Genomic DNA, 26,118 nt, shown 5'->3' with positions numbered 1-26,118 from the left:
TATACCAATAGACAGTGTCAATGGCAATGAAGGAGTACACTGAGTTTTACCATACCTTGCCAGCATGGGGTATTACATTACCCCCAAATAGGTTACTTTCAACAAGAATTTAATTAATACATCTTACAGTTTTCATAATTAAATAATTTATTTTTAAAAAAGCAAATTTAATTTATTCTAGTTCAAATAAAAAAATTATTATTTAACATGAAAACTCATTTCTTCATCATATTTGCTTATCATCACATAAAAACATCTTATACCCTTACGAAAGATTCTTCAACAGTGGGAGACCATGTATTTTTCCAAGTCCTATGTTAAATGCCATATGTAGTTTCACTAAATTTAAATAAATCTACAGCAGAAAAACTGTTGTACCTAGCTATTCTTTTAAATTTATTATGGAATCTACGCTTCAACTTCCTTTATTATTTCAAATTAACATACCCAGTTTTAGAGCAGGTTTACTTTGCTTTAAACATCAGATGCACCTTTCAAAGGTATACATTATTTAAATATTTGTATACTGATTCATAGTCCATCACTGATTTTTTTTTAGATATTTTATAGATCTATCCTTATAAAACAATTTTTGGATAAAACATAATATAGATCCTGCTTTTGTCTATATGTAGGCCATATACATTCTCACACAGTCTCTGTAAGAAAATTAGTCAAACAGGAAATTCTTTCCTGTGATCTTTGTGTAACTTTAAATGGAAATATAAATTGAAATATACCCTAAAATTATTCCTATTTCATTGGGCTGTTTCACATTTTCAGCATCTCATTTTTTCAAGTTTAAATTCTCATAAAAATATTGATCACTGCAAATCATTGTAAAGGACTGACAAATGGGAAATTAGCTTCTTACAATTCATAAAATCTTCATTAGTGGTTTCTACTCAAATCACTCAATATTACAGACTGCATTCCAATACCCCAATTGTTTAAAGAGCAAATTATGACCCAAGCAATTTAAACAGTTTCAAAACAGCTATTTTGGTATTTTGAAAACAGTGATTTGAGCAGACTACTGAAAATCATCTTCGTTTTCAATGCAATTCAAATGACTGAATAGCTTCCCCCAGGTCCTCAACAGAATTCACTGGTGGGAAAGGCCACAGACAGGTGTGACTCTCAGTTCATTCATTTACCAAATTCTGACAGATATCTCTCACTGTGAGTACGTATTCTTCTTAGCACCTTGTATACAGCACCTTACTTAAAATTTAACTATTATGAGTATAAATACTGTTATTTCAGGTAGTGTTTTCAACTTTATTTTGTGCTGACTGTAGAGCCTTACAGATAACTCCGTGTTTCACTTTCTCTTTACACGAAAAGAAAATTCCACAAATGTAAAACTGAGGTTAAGAGAAGATGTCTGAGCAATCTTCAAGACTGACTGTCAACCTCAGGGGGCTAATTAGGAGAGGAAAGCTCATTTCCTACCTAAGCATGGATGGACCATCTCCATTATGAATTGCCCTACATGCATAACCCAGAGCCACCATTGGCGAGGAAGGACTCTGACAGCAGAGCTCATTACATGACCAAGGCACCTCTATTTTCCTTAAGCTCTAATTATGTATACCAAAAATCAGGGCTTTGCTTAGATTCAGCCATAAGTAGAGTTGGGGCAGAGTCTAGTGATTCTTATCCCTCAAGAATTTAAAACAGGCATTTCCTGGTCCTGCCAGAAAGTGTGAGCTGTGTACACCCAACCAAGTGCAAATAGTACCTGGATTTAATTATTTCTTACTAAAGAAACACTGGTTTAGTCTGTTTCCTTCTTTCATTCCTTTCTTCCTTCTTTCTTTTCAATAAAATCCTGTTTAGGAAAACACTTCAGCTACCAAATTAGATTATGAGGCATAAAATACATGGTCTGTCAAAAGTTCAGAACACAGGATCAAGTAATATTCCTGGGAAATAAGTCAATTTCATTTAAAAAATCACATTAATATTGTCATTTAAAAATATTCTGTGAGCAGAAAATGATTCCATAATTCAGTGCTAGATTGGCTATCGTCATGTTTCTTCACTTTAAATTACATTCATGAATACATTATATATAAAGATAGGGCAACAATACTCACTGAGAACACAATTAGGCAAAAAAGCTTACTGAGTATTTTACTCATTTGAATACTCACTAGGGGACAAAGCACTTGTTGGCACAAAACTCTTAAGGAGATGTAACCATGTTTAATTATCCAAAATATTAATCCTCTTACAACTTCAAAAGGCAAAGATTCCAGTAATGCAAATATTTTTCTTTAAGCTATCTACAAATCAGAATTCTGCTGAATCAAAACGAAACAAAACAACACACAACAGTAGAGTACTGAACCCATGGGTTCCTGCTACGATGGCCATGTATCTAAGTCAGATCGTGTCATTCCACTACTCAAAGCCCACCAACACCACTCCCCCATCTCCCTCAAAGTAAAAGCCCAATCCTTACAATGGTGCACAGTCTCTTCCAGATCTGCCCTGCCACACCCACCTTACCTCTCCCACCTGCCCTTCTAATCCTGAACCTGACTCGCTGTGCTCCAACTACACTGGCCTCCTCGCGCTCCTCAAGTGCTCCAGGCTGCTCTTGCCTTGGGGCACTTGCACTGTGCCGGGAAAGCTTTCCCTAGAAACTCCCGCTGCTCACCCCTCCTTGTTTTTAAAATCTGTGCTCAAATGTCACCTTCTCATGACACCTTCTCTGACCATCCTTTTTGAAACTGCAAACCTTTCTGATGTCCTGGCATTCCCTGCTTTATTTTCTCTAGAGTCCTCAGCAGTACCTTCCAACAGGCTATACAACTGACCTTTGTGTCAGTCCTTCTCCACTGGCATATGCACTCTGAACAGGCAAGTGTTCACCTACTTCCTTCAGCGCTGCATCTCTAGAGCTTACCACAGTGTTAGCACATAACAGGTGCTCAATTCATTTGCTTAATGAATATATGAATGACTCTTATCTTGTCCACTTGCTGATATTTAGTCAGTGGTATATACCACTGTTCTTCTAATCTCCAAGTCTAGCAAGTTTGGCATCATCCCGTCCCTTGTCTTTGGATTCTCTCTCTTTTTGTTTATATTCTCTATTCCTATTATCATCTTTCTGGTTCAAGATTTCATTTCATTTCAGTTATTACATTAAGTTCTAAATTAGTTTCCCCCATCTAGGCTTTTCCCACGTGTGAAGAATGCTGTTAGGTCTCAAGGTTCAGATTCTTTAACCTAACTTCTCACTCTTCCAGAATACGGAAGTTCTGCTTTAATCAGGCTTGCCTTCTTATAGTCCTGGGAAAAGGGCATATTTTCCCACTTTTGTCTGCACATCTTGCTCCTCATCCCTGGAATGCCCTTCCTCTTATTTCTGGCTAATTTAATTCCACTCATTACTTAAAAGTCAATTCAAGTCCAATGTTTTCCATCAAGTTTTCCCCCGTGGCTTCCGTTCATGGATTTCCCTTCTCTAAACTGCCACATATTTAAACTCATTGCCAGTTTAGCACTTAATTTTTTGCTGATTGTTTTAATTATAATTGCTCTTCCCAGTTGTCCCACAACCAGGAATAGAAATACCATGTTTCTGTGTACCTAGAAGAGTGGAATGTTTGCTTAATAAAGAGGCACACTGCACTTGCTTAAAAGAACAGATTATAGATTCTTAGAGGGCAAATGTCTCACAGCATCTTCATACTCCCTAGTTTCTATATTGTATATAAAGAAACTCAGGAAATAATTATAGCATTTAACTAAACTGAATGATGCTTCAGGCTACAGTATGGCCTAAAACTACATTATATTGGAAGTTCAAAATCTAGCTCTTCTCCACCCAAGTAAATAAAATAAATGTTCTCCCTGGCTAATGAGCACTTAGAAATTCAATTATTTCCTACTTTGCCAAGAATATACAATAGTATTTCAAATGTCACCTGGGGAACTGAACACATGGCCTCTTGATTCTAAAAGATTATGCTCTATACTCAGTAACTGGCATCAAATCCATACCTTTGTTAGTCCCTCATATTTTCCATAATCGGTACTCTTTAGCCACTCCATCAGCTTGGCATATCGGAGCAAATCTCTATGAAATGGATGATGATTAGGTAAAGTCAGTTCAACAGAGTGCTGAGCAAGAGTTGAACTCTGATCATGGCCCTAGAATGAGTAAGTAAGTAAATAAAGAAAGTAAATAAAGTAAGTAAGTAAATAAATAAAGTATAAAGAAACATTGTTGTAACTAAAAATTCTAAACAGTGATCAAATATGGCCAAGCAAAACCAACAGCACATAGAAAAATAAGAACTGAGTACTTACTTGACTTCTTTTATCATCCTGTGTATGTGAACTGAACACCACCACCATTGAACAGTCATAAACACACAAGAGTGGTTCTCTGATAAATCAACTACTTGTTTTATCTTCTAAAGGAGTTGAGAATGAATGTTTTAATCAAGCTTGCCTCTCCCATATCATTTTACAATTTACTAAGCAAATAAATATCATGATACAAACAGTATTAAGAAACACAGCAAATAAGGAAGTCATTCAGAACAAATTGTCTACATCTATGGTATTTCCATTGGGGTCTACAATATTTAAAGCAACAAATGAAAATATATAGGATATAGAATTTCGGAACTAGGAAGGACTACAGATGACTATAACCTGGGCTTTCCAGGATAATCCCTAATAATAATGTAATTTTAATTTTCCCAATGATCTGTTAAGCAAATAAATATATGATTTTGTTTTTCATCCTTGACATGACTTATATAAATTAATAAGTTTTCAAACAGCCTGAGACAGATAATGCTTTCTGACTTTTGTTTTAGAGTATATGGAACTAGTAGATCATCTGATCCAATAGAAAAATTGAAGAACAAATTGAAACTCAAAGAGTGAAGTGATTTGCACAGGTCACACAGGAGGAAAGCTAGAATCTGAACCTTAGTCATCTGAGTCTCACTTCTGTTTTCTTTTAAAAACATGTCAAACAAAATCATTTTAACCAGACTCAAAAATTGCCGAAGGTCAATACAAACATTACATTACAGAAATGTTTTCTAATGGCCACATCGGAAGGATGACTGGGATTCCATTAAATCACAGATATTATAGTTTTAAGTTTGCTAAGGTCTCCAAATTGTCTTAACTAGTTACACTGACTAAAAGCAAAGAACATTTGACAAAACTGTTATAGCTTATAAATGTTTTTCAAACATTCTGTCTTTATTAATAACAATATTAGATATCTTTCCATTATCCCAATCTTCCTCATTAATTTTTCTCAATGACTTAAGACTCAAAATCATTGTTTATGTTCTTCTACAACTGTGTACTCAGACCATTACATATTAAGTTACATTATTTAATTTAATGTCAGGAAAGCTCTTCAATTAAAAACCTTCACTTCTCCTGCAAAATGGAAGAGTTAACATTTATAGAGGATTTTACAGTTTACAAAGATCTTTCACATATATTACTATTCAAAGCTTTCTTTTGCAACAGCATTTTAAAGATCACCATCATTTGAAAATTCACTGATATAAAGAACATCATTACCTTCAAACTATTACTATTAAGACAGATTAAATGTTATTAGTGTTAACAGAAAGATTTTAGAGAAAATGGTTCCAAAATACCTACAGGAAACAGGAAAATCAAATACTTAAATTGTTTAGTTCAATCAATAATATAGAGGGACTTCCCCCGTGGTCCAGTGGTAAAGAATCCACCTTCCAATGCAGGGGACAGGGGTTCAATCCCTGGTAGGGAAACTAAGATCCCACACGCCGCTGGGCAACTAAGCCAGTGTGCCGCAACTACTGAGCTTGTCCGCCTCAACAAGAGAGCCCATGTGCCACAAACTACAGAGCCTGCACGCCACAACTACAGAGCCCATGTGCGCTGGAGCCCATGAGCCACAACTAGAGAGAGAAAACCTGCACGCCACAACTACAGAGAAGCCTGTGTGCCACAATGAAGAGCCCACATGCCTCAACAAAGACCTCACGTGCCACAACTAAGACCCAATGCGGCCAAAAAAAATAAAGAAAATAAATTTAAAAAACAATAGAAAACGATTACATCTAGAACTCAAATGTGCTAAGAATTTTATTCTTTATATATTTTTAAAATTAAGACATTGCTTAAAGTTTCTTATTATAAATAAGTAAATTAGTAACAATACCATGCTAGGTTCTTTATATATATAAATTCTAATCCTTATAATAACTCTGCAGACTACTTTTCTCCTCATTTAAAAAATAGCAAAACCCTATTATTAACATAATTTTAAAATAATATGCTAGATTTTTTCCAAATTAAGCTAAAACAAATACGTTTTCTAGGAACTTACTGAATTATAAATTTTCATTAGTGTGTATGTATATATATTATTATACTATAATAATATGTATTATTATAATATATATTAATATAATATGTAATGTATATATAATATATATACATATACATATACCTAGAATTATAATAAAATTAGCTAATTTTGAACACTTTACTAAAACCAAGCACTGTTCTAAGTGCTGACCATATAACAACACATTCATCCTCATACCAACCCTATGAAGTAGGTATTTTTATTACCCCCATTCATTTGATAGGGCAACTAAGATGGCACAAAGAGGTTCACTTGCCCAAGGTCACCCAGGCAGCAGAATCAGGATTTGGAATCCAGGAAACTTGGCTCCAGCATCCATACTCTTAACCACTATGCTTTACTGACCTTCTAACAGAAATGACACATTCATGTTAAATACTAAGCAAATTTTCAAGATTTGGGAACTCTTTCTATGTTATGGCATGTTTATTTTTATTTTCTTAAAGGAAAGAGAAAATATGAGCAAAGTTTCAACAAACATGAAAACCGATCTTAAGTAATCACAGTCCTTTCTAAGTTTTTAACCACATCAACCTATGTTTAGAAGATTGTGAAATGTGCTTAAGGAAATAATTTTTGTGGCATGAACTGAATATTGTTGGTTTATTACACAGGTTTTATTTTGCTATATGATGTTTCTTTAAATATATGTTGAAAGAAAAATTTCCAAATTTAAGCATATAGCAAAACCTCCCACAACTTCAGTTTTTTCCTGGCTGTACTTTTAGCTCAGTGCATAACTGGTCTTATCATGTTGCTAAAAGTGGAGCACAGAATGAGGTCTCTGTAGAACCAAAGGGGCAAAAGGGGCAGAGAACAGTTATCCCTTCAAGACAAATCTTTCAAAAAACCAAAAAATTTTTTACAATGACATATCCCTTCTGCAAATATTTCCTCAATTTTATTAGCCTTAATTTGATTGCCTGCTTCCAATATCAGAATCCTAATTAGTGTAACTGGTCTGATTCCCCCAGATGAATATATTTCTAGATACATGAATCCCTAGTAAACGTGAAAGTTATGGGTAAGAGTCTATCATTTCAATGGAAGCTGAGTATGTAAAAAGATCTAAAAGAGCCAAAAAAATCTGCCAATTGTTAAAAATATTACTCTTATATTACAGTAAGAAGTGAATATTAAAAACACATTTCAAGTTTCATTAAAATATAGCTATGTGGACGTATTACTGTGAAAGTTGCATCACAGAGAGTGTGCTCTGAATCAGTGATTCCCAAATATGAAGATGTTCTCACTGGCCCGCAGCAATAAGAAAACAAGAAAAGGATGGGAGCCAGTTTCTCATAAAGGTAAATGTATCAATTTAGAAAGTCTGAAATTATGTTCTTCCTTTTCTTTTAGTACCAAATGTCATTTTAAAAATAAAATGATAGTGAAAGCAGATGGAGATATTTCTTTTTTAAGGTTTTTACTTGGTAAAATAAATTGGTGACTTGGTCAGTCTCCAAATTTAATTTTATTGATGTGTGAATTTTAAAAAGACCAGAAATCAGTGCTCTTAAATCGCTGTCATGTTGTGGTCATTAGATTATTTCCACCAGATTCTTCTGTACAGTAGTTATAATATTATACCTATACATTTGCTATAAATTGCATTGCAAGAACTCTGTTCAAGACTTGTCTTAATCTGTGATGCCATATCTGACTATTTAAATCCTCAGTAAACTCACTTTTGATTAAACCTCTTTAGCACTTATACATATGAATATTATGTATATGTGGCTATACAATTAGCAATTTAATATACAAGCGTATCTCATTTTATTGTGCTTTTACTGCGCTTTGCAGAAATTGCATGTTTTACAAATTGAAGGTTTATGGCAACGCTGTGTCAAGCAAGTGTACTGGCGCCATTTTTCTAAGAGCATTGACTCACTCCATGTCTCTGTGTCACATTTTTTTTTTTTTTTGCGGTACGCGGGCCTCTCACTGTTGTGGCCTCTCCCGTTGCGGAACACAGGCTCCGGACGCGCAGGCTCAGCGGCCATGGCTCACGGGCCCAGCCACTCTGCGGCATGTGGGATCTTCCCAGACCGGGGCACGAACCCGTGTCCCCTGCATCAGCAGGCGGACTCTCAACCACTGCACCACCAAGGAAGCCCCTTAAGTCTTATTATTTAAGAAATAACATTTTGTAAGGCCACAGCTGCCATAGATATAGTGATTCCTCTGATAGACCTGGGTAAAGACCACTGAAAACCGGTTGGAAAGGATTCACCACTCTAGATGCCATTAAGAACATTCGTGATTCATGAGAAGAGATCAAAATATCAACATTAACAGGAGTTTTGGAAGAAGCTGATTCCAACCCTCATGAATGACTTTGAGGGGTTCAAGACTTCAGTAGAGGAAGTAACTACAGATGTGGTAGAAATAGCAAGAGAACTAGCATTAGAAGTGGAGCCTGAAGATGTGACTGAATTGCTATAATCTCACTTAATGGATTTTAACGGATGAGGAGTTGCTTCTTATGGCTGAGCAAAGAAAGTGGTTTCTTGAGATGGAATCTACTCCTGGTGAAGATGCTGTGAAGACTATTGAAATGACAACAAAGGGTTTAGGCTATTACATAAACTTAGGTGATAAAACAGCGGCAGGATTTGACAGGACTGACTCCAGTTTTGAAAGAAGTTCTACTGTGGGTAAAATGCTATCACCAGCATTGCATGCCCCAGAGAAATTGTTTGAGAATGGAAAAGTCAATCATTATAGCAAACTTCATTGTCTTATTTTTTAAAATTGCCATAGCCACCCCACTCTTCAGCAACCACCACCTTGATCCCTCAGTGCTGTCAACATCGAGGAAAGACCCCCCACCAGCAAAAATATTATGACTCATTGAAGGCTCAGATGATGGTTAGCAATTTTTAGAAATAAAGTATTTTTTAAATTAAGGTGTGTACATTTTGTTAGACATAATGCTATTGTACACTTAATAGGCTACAATATAGTGTAAACATAAATTTTACATGCACTGGGAAACAAAAAAATTTGTGTGACTTGCTTTATTGAGATATTCACTTTATTGTGGTGGTCTGGAACTGAACCTTCAATGTCTCCAAGGTACTCTGTATACACTGCTGTAGAGCTTTAAGTACATTACTTTTAACACCTCCTCACAAGCATCTTGAGGGTGGGAGTCATTTCTTATTCTTATATATGGATGACACTGAGTACAAAACAGGCATGCAATAAAAATCTGGTGACTGACAAAGAGATAAACCATAATACGGTAATCAAATTTTCCCAGCTAGTGTGTCCCACAACCAGGAATAGAAATACCCATGTTTCCCAACTCTTTTGCTAGGTGACACAATGCATTAAATTTAACACACAGAAAATCTCTTTTCTATACTTGGGACATTGTCCTCCACCTCTTCATCACATTCTAGGTTGTTGCAACATTCTGGTTTTCAACATGCATTACTCACATGTAACGATACATATTAGATTTTCAGAACTCGGAAGCATTCACTTTAAACAAAGCCATTAGTTTATAAGGCAAGGAAGCAAAATCATAAACAGTAGCATGTTACAACAAACAATTAAGGGTGCAGAAAGGATTATCGTTTACTGACTAGTATTTTCAGTACCATCTACAAGTGTGGCCTGTATCACTGTCAACAGGATTATTTTTAAAAACTAGGGAACTGTGTAGAAATAGATATTATTGAAATAATAGTGTAAGTAAAAGTGCATTAGTATTTCCTTCATGATTTCTAGGTTTACTTTTTTCTTGATGCTTTTCACGTCAAGTAAAATGTTAAGAGAGTCTTCCCCAATTTCCCCCTTGCATGCTTAGTTAGATGGTCTTCCTTTATGCTCCCACAGTACCACTATCATAACATATTCCCCCCCTCAGTCCATCAGTCTATTATATCTCCCTTCTCTAGACTGTGAGTGACTTGAGGGCAGAATCAGCCTCTCATCTATTCCAAGTAAATGTCTGGTATGCATCTCTAATCACTTGGCAAATGATTTCTAAATATATGAAGGAGAAAGTGAGTGACTGATAGAATGACAGGAAGAAAGGCAAGCAGACTGAGATTAAATGCTTTTTTGGCCTAAATAAACTTTTTGTTATGGGACATTAAAAAACTGCTATAAATATGGTTAACAGGTAGCTTAAATCAGTAAATTATAATCTATAAAGATTCTGCTGCTGTTAAGTTTAGTAAACTTTACAGAAAAAAGAAAAGAATCAAAGAAGCTGGAGCCAAAGTTGATGTACTCACAGGCACCGAAAGAAAGTAGGACCTGTTATAGAGTTGAAGGAGGGCCTGAGTAAACTAATCAGAAATAAAATATAGTAAATACAATTGTTTTAGAATACTACAAAGTGAAAACAAAATAAGAATCTAGTATTTCAGACAGCATTTCTTGATGAACAGAATTTCCCTCAATTTTTTTTTTGCCCAATAACCCTATTAAAATAAAGGAGATGAAAAATATACGAAACCTAATTTATTAAAATGCCCAGATATTAAAATGCCTTCTATTCAAATCCCTCTAAGGTACCCTTAATAATATTATTAGCATTATTATCATTGCCACAACCTTAATTATAATATCCCTTTCCATATAAAAATGCAAAGGGTTTATGTAAGATTAAATCAACTGGAATTTACAACTGACTTAGTCATTTTTCTCATATGTGTAAGCACATGAAGCCAATGAAACACTTCAAACATGGAATCAAGTCCTAGTTCTCAGTATTCAAAATACTGAAAAATAAAACAAGCCAAACAGTAAACATGTTAACAGGTTTGGACTTATTTTTATAAATAAGAATGTCTAAACGGTATATGCAACATGTAAGCATAGTTATTTAAAACTCAGGGAGTTTTAGCTAAAAGGAACTAGACTGTCTTCCTAAGGAGGTCACTGAGGCCCCAAATACATCTACGAGCAAATATGCGCATATTTGCTTGTAGATGTATTTACAAATATTAAAATTTAAAAATATTAAAATCTAAGAAATGTGTGCAGGAATATACTGTGATCCCAATTAAACACACTAGAATTTTTTCTGGGAATTTAATTTTAAGCTAATATATATTAATTTTAAGTTAATATATATATAAACAGGTTACAGGAACATGCCAGTATTAATAATAAAATAAAATTACCTGTTGAACAAAAACATTGTTGAGGTGACTGGCTAGTCTCCGGGCAAAATGCTCTCGCAAATCACTGAAACGCTGCTGTTGCTGTTTGACTGCCAGAAGCATGTCATGGCCTGAAATCATAACATTTTTTGACTTATTTAATGTGTAAAAAGAGTTCCTCGATGTTTAATGAATACCTTTATAACAGTATCCATATTTCAGTTTTGAAGAACCCAAAGTTTTACTGGTTTATTCGTATGCTTTGTAAAAGAAAGGTAAAGGGAAAAAAATAGTACAGCACAGTGGTTCTCACAGTGTGGTCCTGCCTCAGCATCATCTGGGAACTGTTAGAAATATGGATTCCAAGGTCTCAGCCCAGACCTACTGATTCTGGAGGTGGCACCTGGCAATCTGTATTTTCGTAAGCCTTCTAGGTCAGTGGTCCCCAACCTTTTTGGCACCAGGGACCAGTTTCGTGGAAGACAATTTCTCCACAGATGGTGGTGGCGGGGATGGTTCAGGCGGAATGCGAGCGATGGGGAGCGGCAGATGAAGCTTCGCTCACTCGTCCGCCGCTCACCTCCTGCTGCGCGGCCCAGTTCCTAACAGGCCGCGGACAAGTACCAGTCGCAGCCCCGGGGGTTTGGGACCCCTGCTCTAGGTGATTCTAATGCAAACTCAAGTTTTGGAACTGCTGGCATAGCAAAACCTTATGTCATCTACTTTGTGCCAGGTTCTATAGACAGTACTGAAGAAAAATCCTGGTGTTAACCAGTCATTGATGGTCAATCAGAAGGAACTGAAATGAAAAATTTCTTAGTGCTAATATGAATTATGTTTGATAATAAGTGAAACTTGTTTTAATAGCTAAGAATGTAACCCTAAACCACTTGCCCCATGCACTTCTTGTCAAAAGCTTTATACTAAGTCACAGGCTTAGTCTCAGGTTCTTGGGCAGATTTTGTTGTCATACCTGGTCGAAGAGCCACATTCATGCACTGCAGAAGGGCATCCGCGGCATTGGTACAGGCCTCGATGCCCCTGGAGGAAGCAAGATCTCCTTCCTGAAGGGCCTTTATATGACCTTTGGCCAAGTCCATGTGGTTCTGGAATATATATAAATACACCATTTGTACATGTACTCTTCAGGAAATTTACAGGTAAGATGCTACTCAATCCTGTTACTAGCTCTTTGGAATTTCAGTATTTTTAAATCTTGCTCTCCTAAAGAAATTAGAAAATGTTTACAAATGGGCTTTACATATTATCATTAGATTTTTTTTATTGTTGTTGGTAACTTATAATCATGCTTACCACAAGGAACTCTATCTCTGATAGGAGTTTTACATTATTAGTGTTACTAAGATGAATCAGGTGGTTGCTCTCAGAGATCTGATCCATTTGTTCTTTTACACTTTGGAGCATTTCCTCATAACTGCTCAGTTTCAATTCAATCTGATCCACCTCCTTTAGAGCCTCGTCCAGCAAGTTCATTAGGATGTTTACTTGCTTTTCGGAGGCCATGATTGACTGGATGTTGGCCTACAAAATTAAAAAGATAAGTAATACTTCGTATTCTTCAAATGTGTAAAAGAGGTATAAAAATGAAATATTGATAAATCTCTTTGACAGCAGAGTAACAAAGGTTGACATACACATTTAAACATCTAATTTATCATTCTGTGTTTACATTCCACTTTTTTACACAGTATTTCAGGAAAGTACACTTTCCCTTATATCAAGGTTAGGGACCATACCTCAGTATTGCATATTTCTGCAGACTGAACAAGTAGGGCCCTGCCCCACGATGTATCATCAGTAATGGTATATTCTCATTTCTATAAATTAAGTGGCATTACACTATGTCATCTCTGATACTTCTTCCAACTCTATTAGCTATAAAAATTTTCTATACTCTGTAATATTTACATAAAACCCTAAACAAAAGCAGAATCATCTATGTTAATACCTTAGTCAAGAGGGTAGCAGTAGTATGCCAGCCTTTGAAGAATTCATGGAACTAATTTATAACTGTTGTATGATTTCTACAAACAGGATGTGGAAGAGCCTGTTGCCATAAGATAGCTCCTTCTATGGTATTCTTTCTTTTCTCTTTCATTTGCGACTACTTTTTTTTCGAGGCAAAGCAGTAACAAACCACCATCCCTTTATTAATGTTTTCTAAATGATTCTGACTATTGATTCTGAATTGCCTGAAATATGGAAGCTTTCAAATCCAAAATTAAACTGCAAAGTAATATGATGACTTGCAACACAGATGCAATATTAACTAGAAAAGATAATACAAATCACTAAGCCACATTAAGAAGGCAGATAACACAATATGAGGAAAAAATTTGGACAAGGAATTAAGAGTATCATTCTACAGTTGATGCTATAATTTCACACGTGTTATTTTATACACTATTCATAATAACTGAATTGTAGGTGCAGCCCAACTGTAAAGGCAGCAGGGCTCAGACCCACTGACATCAAGCAGCAGAGATGGGCTTGAACTGACCCAGGACAATTTCTACTTTAACATCTTGAAGTCTCTTCTAGGCTTTACTTCCAGAGGGTTTTATAGATTTGTAAGCTTGGACTGTTCGTGTAATCTCTGGGCCTGAGTTCAATCACATAACTTCTGTACCTTTCATGTACCTTAACATTCTTTAAGTCTTTAAATATTTTTTATTCTCTGAGGATTTTTCTTAAATGCATACCTTGTCTAAACAAAATAAAAAAACCCCAAATGTTCCCATTTTAGGCTTTTCTCACAACAGAGGTGCTACCTGCAGCTTTTTACTTTCTAAAAAAAAGTAGATAAATAAAGATGTGCATTTAGATACAAACTTAGAAATTTGCATACAAATGAATAGAGTCTATTCCAAAACATTTCAGCAGGGGAGTCAAACATCCTTTTCCCCTGGCTCTCTGTTTTCACCACACTATCTTGCTCTCTTTGGGTACATGATTCACTTCTTTCAGCCCAATTTCTCTCTTTCTAACCTGTACCTTTTTTTTTTTTCCTTCAAACCACAAAAACGCTATTCTTTTGCATTGAACTATTCTGAGGTGTTTCAGAGGCTGGGGGAATCAACCCTCAAGTTGGTTTCAGGCTGGCTACTTTTTACTTCCATCACTTCAAATCAAGAAGCTCCCCAAATCCAGAACCTCAGCCGACTGCCTTCATTGGCCTATTAGGAATGGTTGTCTTTTGAACAAGAACAGTGAAAGACTGATGGCAGCTGGTAATGCACTTATAGAGAAAGACAGCAATAATCACACTACCCAGGCTTAAGTGCTCAGGCAGTAAAATATGAACATCACCAGTCTCCTCAATTCACTACACACACATCACTAATCATAGATTACAAGAAAGGCTTACCCCGTCTAGCACCTGCAGCTCTCTGGACAACCTTTCTGCAAAGGCCTCGGCATTTGAAATTGCATACTCACAGCCTTCCATCATTATCTCAATATCCTGCTCTTCTCTTGCATTTAACTCTTGGTATTCATCCACTGCTTCTTCATCGCCTCCTGTCACACTCTGATTTTCTCCACTTGGAACAGATTCTTAAAGAGGGTAAAAATTAAAAATAAAGTAGTAAAAAAAAGTAGGATGGACAATAGCACTGTACTTATAGGTAAGGTCAGTTATAAGCACAGGTCACATTTAGTGGCTGAAAAATAGGAAAAAATGATTCAAAATATATGAAAAAAAAACCCTTATTATTATGAAGAACTGCATGTGTTAACATAATTATTATAACAAAAGCATGCAGTCTAATTCACTGACTTGTGTTAAAATAGGCTTTAGTCACAGTTTCCCAAAACATAAACTATAAAACAAATACAAAACCAGAAACAAAGCATGTGTGCAAGACTAACCTTTCCCCCTACCTGAAGTGACTGTCACTCTAACAAAACAATGATTATGAGTTCAGGACACATGAAAAATAATTCGCTTCCCTTTTTTTCCCAGGTAACATTTTCTTCTGTTATCTTTGTTCTTTTTGTCTTTGTTATGTTTTTTTCTCCAAATAACTTTCAATTGAAATTTTAAAAATGCATCTACAATTCACAATTTATTTTGGGCACTGAAAATATTAACTGAATTTTCCATTTCTTTCTTTAAAAATTTTTCACATGTGTTAATAAAATTTCTAGAGATCAGCTAATAGAAACTTTCTCAGTAACTGTATACTGCAGTAAGAAGAGCAACAACTACACGGCTGAGTGAAATTACAAAAATTTAAACTGTTTTCCTGCTTCAAAACAAAAGACCATGAGGTCAAATCTGAGATGCTTTCTGGGTAAATGTCTCAGTTCAGTTTTTTGAGAGAATACACTCAGCAAGTGGGATTTATATAAATCTTGAGGTTAAGAGAGGTAAAATGAAAAAAATAATTTTTACCCCTAAATAAACCTCGAAACAAAGTCATTGATTTTCATCAACTCATGTGACATGTTAAAATCACAAACACTGGATGTTTGAAATATTCATTATTTTGTATGAAAATGAATATTTGCATTCAGTGTGACATATGTTCATTTGTCCTAGAACAAAAAACACCTAATTCAAAGTAACAAACGGTTTACTCTTAAGAATGGTAATTAGGCCGATTTAGATAATGTCCCAGAAAAAAAAGGAGGGGGTAAAACTTTTGGTACAGGCAATTACAGATTACAGTATATAAATATAAGTTCCTTACAGTAGCATCACCGAGCTCCTAGTCCTTTGAAACAGTCACTGTGGAAATATTCAACTGTCATGTGTGACAGCTTCTTAGCCACTAGGGGGCAGGGAATGCCTAAACCATTCTGTACAGCTCCTTGCACAAGTAAATATTTAAAAATAAACAAATATTTTAAATGATCATAACTGCTTCAGAAGTATTTTCTCTTCCATAAAACAGCCCTTTGGAAGTCAATAATGAATACTATCATCGATTTTTATTACCATATGGATTTTGTAGTAATATACTTTTCCCTGCACACAATTTCATAAAGTATGCAACCAACAGTACATAACAACGTCAAGTAATAAAAATCTATGGAATAGAATAAGAAGAAAAGGTGTTACCCACCTTCTGTAACTTTAGGCAGTTCTGGAGAGTAAAAAGGTATGAAAAAAGCAGAGGAAAGTAAGCAAAGAATATTAGCTGGCTAGAAACGTACACAGGTTTAAATTTTAAAAATACTACCCATATTTCATTCGAACTTCATGCTACATTAAGGTTAAAAGACAATGTCAAATACAACTACAAACTGGAAATATTCACAAGAAGCTAAATTTCCAGTGTTCATTTTTTTAATTCATTTTCTGACAGTGACTAAAAATACATTTATCTTTCTATTTTCTCTTAGTTGTTTATGAAACAGTACTGCCGAGTCCTTGGAGGAGAAAACTGGGAAGCAGATCACTTCCTGGGGATTGCTTATAGGTCAGTTGTGACTCATGCGCTTAGTCTAGTTATTTTCACTCAAGGCCCAAACCTTTACCCAAACACTCCCTCACAATGGATTAGTCATAAAACATTGTTAGAAAGGACAAGATGGAAGCAGTTTAAAAAAACACACACGATTATCAGTTCAAGCTGGCTTTTAAGGATTCAAGTCAAAGATTTAAAAAAAAAATCTGGCTGCAAGAATGAAAAAGAAAAGCCCAAACAAAAACTTCACTCTACTTCAACTGCTAACAAGGTCCTGTTTTAAGAACCTTATTCTACTAAGAAGCCCCATTTATTAGCACGAACATTCAATTGTCACCAATAAAAACTACTAAAGCTGCTACTGCTAACATTCCCAATGAACAGTCTTACTTACTTGAATGATTACTTAGCTCTTAAAAGGAGATGTTGATAATTTCTCATTTGTTTTCTAACATAACCCAAAGCTTAGAGACTTTTTTTTAAAAAATGGGAGTTAGTGGTCATGATTTTAAAGTCCAGTAAAACATTAAACAAGTTTATGGACATTAATAAAGCTACTATATGAACTCCATTAAACCAAAGCAACAGTTACTAATTTATAGAAAGTGATTTTCAAAATGAGCTCCTTAAGGATCTCAGTATTCTTAAAATTGATCTCAATTAGGTAATATTTATAAAAATAAAAATGTCTACACCTTCATTTAAGGCCCGAAAAATTAAATGTCTTGTCTTTTTTTAAAGCTAGTCACTTCATTCTCAAAAAACAGCAATACTCTTCTCATTGATTTTGGTAATATTCCTTAATGAGGTAAATACAGGTAGGTATGTACTTGCCCATATTGTTGACTGAATGAAATATATTAGTTTAAAATACATCTCAGGCAATAAGTAACATCTGGAAACACATCATATTCAAAAACAGAACAGAAAGCTTATGAATCATTCACTGATCAGAATGTTCAACCCTGAAATGGTTAAAAAAAAAAAAAAGAAAGCTACTCAGAACAAATTAAGCCACTATTCAAAGCATGGAAAATTACCATAAATTTCTTAAAGGTTATTCCCTCAACACACTCAACCAAGACACTGGAGGCTAATGTTGGCAAGATGGCAACCCTGAGGGCTCCGACACAAGGCCAGCCCCACTGCAGGGAGAAGCATGTGGCCTGAGAGATGTGACTTGCCTCTGCCAGTTCCAAGCATCAAGCCTGAAACCAGTAATGGCCTCACTAATTAATAAGTGATGAACAAGAATACTACATTTAGGGAGAAAAAGATAGATGATCAAACAGCAAAGGAATTAAGTAAAACAAAATGGAGAAGGGACAGAGGCAAGTGACTAAGTCAAGGAATAGTCTGAAGCATCTGAAACTGCCATTTTTATAGGTCAAACTGGTTGAATATTGGTAATTTCAGATGTTTCACTTGACAGAACAGAAGCTTCTATTTTGAAATGCTAATATACAACTTAGGACAAATCTAAGTTTTCTTTCTAATATATAATTTAGAACAAATCTACTTTTTTTTTTCTCAATAAAGGGGCAACAACTCTGTCCACCTGCTGTTACTTCAATTGCTTTCTTTGAGATGAAGAATACAACACAAATTGCATCCCCAAGGCACACAGAACCCAGCTTCTCACAATGTGTATGTCTTCATAAAAGATATTTTAAAAGAAAAAAACCTCATTGTATGTTCTCAGCAATTAACAGTAGAGTTTTTGTCTTATAACACAAAATAATCCCTAGTAATATTCCTGAAGACATACTGATCTAAAATACCCTAATTAAGCTCATGTCTTAAGACTTTATCCTGATAATAGAATAATAATTGTTAATATATAATTGAGTTCTTACTATATATCTGGCATTGTTCTCATCATGTTCATATATTAATTTAATCCTTAAAACAATCCTATGGAGTCGATACTATTATTATCTCTGTTTCTGACATATGAGAAACTGAAACATAGAGTAACCAAGGTCACACAGCTATAGTAAGTGACAAAGCCAGTATTTGAACCCAGGCAGTCTGACTCCAGAGTTGTTTCTTAAATACTACACCTACACTCTACACAAAAATACAGCTACAAGGACATTCATCTCAGAGCTGTTTAAGATAAGCAAAGATTGGAAAAAATTTTTAAAGTGATTAGTTAAAAAATTATAGTATATCCAATACAATGGAATACTATGGTGCCATTAAAAATAATGTCGGGGTAAGTGTTTAATAACATGGAAAATGTTCATGAAACATTATATGAAAAGGCATGTTAGGTAGCAACATAAATTTCTTTATTTAAAAAAAAGCATTTCAGTATGCATAGAAATGCATAGTTATCTCTGAGGATTAAGTTTATAAGTGATTTTCATTTAATTTAATGAATCAGTTTTCTATAATGAACAAGCATCACTTCTGCAATAAGAAAAATTATTTTAAAATTCCTTTACAAAAAAGATAATTCAGAGTTTTAAATACTTTGAGTAATGCCAAATTATATATTCACTTACAGATATACCTGATTTTACATATACATTTTTATTTAACTTTACCTTCCAAAAGCTGTGAGCTAACATTGACAAAATCAATTTTCTTCCGGAGATATCGCTGGTTCAGTTTCCAAATGCATGAAATAAATGCATTCTTTTCAGCAGTGCTGCTGGCAACCCATTTATATATTTTTTCAAAATGTAAATCAAATTCAGGATTTTCCTGAAATAAAAATATACAAAAGATATTGTTTTTGATCATATCTTCTTTTCATTATTGTAAAATATATATTTCAATAAAACAAAAAGAAGTTGAAGCTGTTGTTGGAAAAAAAAATCACCATTACAAATCTACTAAAAGGGGGACTTCCCTGGTGGCACAGTGGTCAAGAATCCGCCTGCCAGTGCAGGGGACACAGGTTCAAGCCCTGGTCCGGGAAGATCCCACATGCCGCAGAACAACTAAGCCCACGCACCACAGCTACTAAGTCTGCGCTCTACAGTCCGCGAGCCACAACTACTGAGCCCATGTGCCACAACTACTGAAGGCCTCATGCCTAGAGCCCGTGCTCCACAACAAGAGAAGCCACTGCAATGAGAAGCCCATGCACTGCAATGAAGAGTAGTCCCCACTCGCTGCAACTAGAGAAAGCACGCGCATAGCAACGAAGACCCAACGCAGCAAAAAAAAAAAAAAAAAATAGACTAAAAGGTTTTTTCCCTCACTGAAACTGGTAATGTCAGCACAAGCAAAACTAAGTTATGTCTATATAATGTCATACCTAAATATCTACACAAAGAGATAGTCTCCAATAACTATAAATAAATCAAAATGAAATTCTACTCGAAACAGACGAGATGGAGAATAGATTAGTGGTTGTCAGGAGTCAGGGATTGTTGAGGGGAGGAAAGAGGATGGGTGTGCTATAAAGAGGTAGCTGAGGGAGCTCTTTAAGGTGTTGTAATACTTCTGTATCTTGATTGTAGCAGTGGTTACATGGACCCGCACATAACAAAATGGCAAAGAACTGCGCGCGCACGTGCGCACACACACGCACACGCGCGCACACACACACACACAATCGACTAAGTGACTTGCAGAGAATGGTTCGGAGAATTCAATTTATAGCACAAATTTTGTGTACCTCTCAAAAGATGCTGGATTAAAAACAACATAGTATTCTGGTAATTTCCTTTCTATGCCCCTTAGGTCTATGAGTGAAAGTATAGGATGTCTGATGGCCTGTGTCTCAGCTTCCTAGTTTATAAGATGGCAATGGTTTCTGGTTTTGATGTGGACATAATTTTTCTTTTTAAATTGCCTATGGGGTTTTACAGTTATACTTTTTCTTTGATAATGTGCTATTATTCACAGCTGTGAATCTTCTCATTATAACATGTGAGAAAAAATACAATCTATATCCTAGTGTGATTTCCAAGAACAAATGAGGTGAAAAGCAGGGACTGCTCCTGTTTACAATTCTGAAAATACAGAACAATTAAAGGTGTCTCAAAAGTAAAAAATACAGGCCTTTTAAGGTCATTTCAAATGAAAAACAAGTTCAACTGGTGTGAGAGAACTGCACTATGCTTTCTACATGTCTCTTAAGCCACATTACAGAAATATTTTCATGCCTTGATATTCTCCCTTGAATTTAGAACTACTTGACTACTGTATAAAATATGAAAACATATGGATGTATACTTTCCTTCACATCCAAGGAATTAAAAATAGGCTCAAATGTTTTTAATGTTCTATAGAAGGCTAAACATGTATTCAATTAATTTAAAGTGTTATTTAGGGGGAATAAAATGTAATAAAGACCATAAGTAGGCAAGGAAAGTGATATGACTTTCACTGTGAAGATCTGGGATAATTTAGGGATCAAGACTTACCTATGGTACAATCATATTACAGTAGCATGGATGTACTAATGAATTTATAGCTCAATAAGCAGAATTAAAGTGACAAAAGATTAAAAACTTTCACTTACAACGAAAAGGTAATTGCATTATAAGTTGGTGCAGCCACTATGGAAAACAGTATGGAGGTTCCTCAAAGAACTAAAAATAGAGTTGCCATATGATCCAGCAATCCCATTCCTGGGCATATACCTGGACAAAACTATAATTTGAAAAGATAAATGCACCCCAATGTTCACTGCAGCACTATTTACCACAGCCACGACAGAAAAACAACCTACATGTCCATCGACAAATGAATGGATAAAGATGATGTGGTACATATATACAATGAAATACTACTTAGCCATAAAAAAGAATGAAATAATGCCATTTGCAGCAACATGGATGCTACTAGAGAGTATCATACTAAGTGAAGTTAGTCAGACGGAGGACAAATACATATGATATCACTTATATGTGGAATCTAAAATGTGACACAAATGAACTTATCTGTGAAACAGAAACAGATTCACTTACATAGAGACCAGACTTGTGATGGCCAAGGGGGAGGAGAGGTGAGGAAGGGATGTACTGGGAGTTTGGGATTAGCAGATCCAAACTATTATACATAGAAGAGATAAACAAGGTCCTACTGTATAGCACAGGGAACTATATTCAATATTCTGTGATAAACCATAATAGAAAAGAATATGAAAAAGAATGTATATATATATATGTATAACTGAATCACTTTTTTGTACAGCAGAAATTAACACAACATTGTAAATCAACTATACTTAATAAATTTTTTTTTAAAAAAGGTAATTGTGGACAAGGATGTCCACTCTCACCACTATTCAACATAGTTTTGGAAGTCCTAGCCACAGCAATCAGAGAACAAAAAGAAAAAAGAGGAATACAAATTGGAAAAGAAGTAAAACTGTCACTGTTTGCAGATGACATGATACTATACATAGAAAATCCTAAAGATGCTACCAGAAAACTACTAGAGCTAATCAATGAATTTGGTAAAGTTGCAGGATACAAAATTAATGCACAGAAATCTCTTGCATTCCTATACACTAACAATGAAAGATCAGAAAGAGAAAGTAAGGAAACAATCCCATTCACCATTGCAACAAAAATAAAATACCTAGGAAAAAACCTACCGAGGGAGACAAAAGACCTCTATGCAGAAAACTATAAGACACTGATGAAAGAAATTAAAGATGATACCAACAGATGGAGAGATACCGTGTTCTTGGATTGGAAGGATCAATATTGTGAAAATGACTCTACTACCCAAAGCAATCTACAGATTCAATGCAATCCCTATCAAATTACCAATGGCATTTTTTACAGAACTAGAACAAAAAATCTTAAAGTTTGTATAGAGACACAAAAGATACCAAATAGGCAAAACAGTCTTGAGGGAAAAACACAAACTGGAGGAATCAGACTCCCTGACTTCACAATATATTACAAAGCTACAGTAATCAAGACAATATGGTACTGGCACAAAAACAGAAATATTGATCAATGGAACAGGATAGAAAGCCCAGAGATAAACCCACGCACCTATGATCAACTTATCTATGACAAACGAGGCAAGGATATACAATGGAGAAGACAGTCTCTTCAGTAAGTGGTGCCAGGAAAACTGGACAGCTACATGTAAAAGAATGAAATTAGAACACTCCCTAACACCATACACAAAAATAAACTCAAAATAGATTAGAGACCTAAATGTAAGACTGGACACTGTAAGACTCTTAGAGGAAAACATAGGAAGAACACTCTTTGACATAAATCACAGCAAGATCTTTTCTGATCCACCTCCTAGAGTAATGGTAATAAAAACAAAAATAAACAAGTGGGACCTAATGAAACTTCAAAGCTTTTGCACAGCAAAGGAAACCATAAAAAAGACAAAAAAAAACCCTCAAAATGGGAGAAAATATTTGCAAACAAATCAATGGACAAAGGATTAATCTCCAAAATATATAAACAGCTCATGTAGCTCAATATTAAAAGAACAAACAACCCAATTCAAAAATGGGCAGAAGACCTAAATAGACGTTCCTCTAAAGACATACAGATGGCCAAGAAGCACATGAAAAGCTGCTCAACATCACTAATTATTAGAGAAATGCAAATCAAAACTACAATGAGGTATCACCTCACACCAGTTAGAATGGGCATCATCAGAAAATCTACAAACAACAAATGCTGGAGAGGGTGTGGAGAAAAGGGAACCCTCTTGCACTGTTGGTGGGAATGTAAACTGATACAGCCACTATGTAGAACAGTATGGAGGTTCCTTAAAAAACTAAAAATAGAATTACCATATACCCAACAATCCCACTACTGGGCATATACCCAGAGAAAGCCATAATTCAAAAAGACACATGCACCCCAATGTTCATTGCAGCACTATTTACAATAGCCAGGTCATGGAAGCAACCTAAATGCCCATCGACAGACGAATGGATAGAGAAGATGTGGTACATATATACAATGGAATATTACTCAGCCATAAAAAGGAACAAAACTGGGTCATTTGTAGAGATGTGGATGGATCTAGAGACTGTCATACAGAGTGAAGTAAGTCAAAAAGAGAAAAACAAATATCATATATTAACGCATATATGTGGAACCTAGAAAAATAGTACAGATGAACCAGTTTGCAGGGCAGAAATTGAGACACAAATGTAGAGAACAAACGTATGGACACCAAGGGGGGAAAGCAGTGGAGGGGCGTGGTGGTGGTGGTGGTGTGATGAATTGGAAGATTGGCATTGACATGTATACACTGATGTGTATAAAATGGATGACTAATAAGAACCTGCTGTATAAAAAATAAAATAAAATTCAAAAAAAATAATTGCATTAGTATTTATAAAGAAATCTAAGAGTCTTGGCAACTCATATGAAGCTTGACGGGAAATGATCTCTTCCCTGGGAATATTTCACATAAAAGAGGCTGACTGCACCAAGCAGCAACACTCACACAAATCAATGCGTGATGCAGGGACTTCCCTGGTGGTGCAGTGGTTAAGAATCCGCTTGCCAATGCAGGGGACACGGGTTCGAGCCCTGGTCTGGGAAGATGCCACATGCTGCGGAGCAACTAAGCCCAGGAGCCACGACTACTGAGCCTGTGTGCCACAACTACTGAAGCCTGTGTGCCTAGATCCCGTGCTTCGCAACGAGAAGCCACGACAATGAGAAGCCCGTGCACCGCAATTAAGAGTAGCCCCCGCTCACTGCAACTAGAGAAAGCCCGCGCGCAGCAATGAAGATGCAACACAGCCAAAAATAAATAAATAATATTTTTTAAAAAATTATTAATGTGTGATGCAAAATGGCTAATGTTAGGCTATGTATAAAAATTTTATGTTTTATATCCATATGTAGCGTACACACACCAAGGTGCCTGCATAAAATGAAAAAAAATCCATTAAGCAAGTCAGCAATGAGGTGTCAGCTGAGGAAAGCATTCAAATAAGCATTCAGCAATGTTAGTGAATTACACAAGTCAACGGGGTTATGAAGTGTGGAACTACTGAAGAGAAAAAGGCTTTTTAATAAAGGTGAATTTCTAAAAAGCCTTTCAAGTATTTTGTCTTAACAGAAAATCTCTACTCTTGATCCTTCCCATAATAACAGAAATTATTAAATAATTGAAGTGTTTTTTAAAATCTCATTTTCATGTTCTTTCCAAATACATATACATGCACCCACATTCAAAGCACCTGTAAGACCCCGTTTTCCACATCCCCCATTTTTCTAAAAACTGGGTGCTTTTTAGGAATAAAGCAAAGGCCCAGTTTGCCTAAAATATTTAAAGAACAGGCATTCTCTACATTTTGGAAGAAATCTCAACTCTACAGATATGCAGGACTCTCCTAAAGCTGTTTCTGCTTCATTAAAAAAATCTTCTTGCACCTGACTCAACTGCCTGTCATGCTGTCCAGCTTTTAGTTCCTCAGAGGTTTGTACCAGGTCAGCATAAAACCAGACTTTTATTTTATCAGACTGCTCTACGAAGGTAGTTTTCACTTCTTTGTGCCTTTTTAATCACTGTATGAGACTTGTAGAGTTCAGTCAATGGACACATGTAGTTACAGTACTCTAAGCCTTGCTATCAGCCCCATCCACAGTACAGTAGATGTGGTGCAAGGCACTCCCTAGAGCTCTGGAGGTGCCTCTGGGCTGCAGAGGAAGATGAGGGGGAGGGTTAGAGAGGCTGAAGAGGAAGAAGCACCTACTTTAACCTGAGGGGGTCTACTTTATTTCTTTTTTTTTTTTGCGTTATGCGGGCCTCTCACTGTTGTGGCCTCTCCCATTGCGGAGCACAGGCTCCGGACGCACAGGCTCAGCGGCCATGGCTCACGGGCCCAGCCACTCCGCGGCATGTGGGATCTTCCCAGACCGGGGCATGAACCCGTGTCCCCTGCATCAGCAGGCGGACTCTCAACCACTGCGCCACCAGGGAAGTCCTATTTCTTTTTTTTTTTTTAAAAAAGGGTATTGCTGTGAAAAGCCTTGAACTGTCAGGAATAAAGGTGGCCCTTTATCACGATTATCGTATTATTCAGCTTTCCTGGAGTTTGAGTGTGACTTAAGGTGTAAGGTATCTTATTAATATCTTATTTAATATCTTATTTAATGTCACATCTTATTCTTCAAAGTCCTTAAAATAAGGGGTGAAACTCACTATCACTGCCATCACTTGAGCCACAATA

General features: G+C 35.8%; 1 protein-coding gene across 3 annotated transcripts in view; it reads right to left on the bottom strand.

The window, feature by feature from the left end:
• EXOC1 (exocyst complex component 1) overlaps window positions 1–26,118 on the bottom strand; it is a 61,256-nt gene that overhangs the window by 26,193 nt on the left and 8,945 nt on the right. For 2 of the 3 annotated variants that reach the window (XM_082838893.1, XM_082838894.1), the window contains exons 4-9: window positions 19,529–19,688; window positions 14,930–15,117; window positions 12,856–13,083; window positions 12,515–12,647; window positions 11,563–11,672; window positions 4,021–4,170 (exon numbers count right to left, since the gene is read on the bottom strand). In XM_082838893.1, coding sequence (XP_082695019.1) covers window positions 4,021–4,170; window positions 11,563–11,672; window positions 12,515–12,647; window positions 12,856–13,083; window positions 14,930–15,117; window positions 19,529–19,688 — 969 coding nt within the window. The remainder of the gene's footprint in view (window positions 1–4,020; window positions 4,171–11,562; window positions 11,673–12,514; window positions 12,648–12,855; window positions 13,084–14,929; window positions 15,118–19,528; window positions 19,689–26,118) is intronic. The other variant, XM_082838895.1, reaches the window with a different exon arrangement.

The sequence above is a fragment of the Leucopleurus acutus genome (genome assembly GCF_964270905.1).
Source record: "Leucopleurus acutus genome assembly, chromosome: 4".
Classification (NCBI taxonomy): domain Eukaryota; kingdom Metazoa; phylum Chordata; class Mammalia; order Artiodactyla; family Delphinidae; genus Leucopleurus; species Leucopleurus acutus.
The sequence above is the reverse complement of the archived record's forward strand: the minus strand, read 5'-3'. Positions and strand labels throughout refer to the sequence as shown.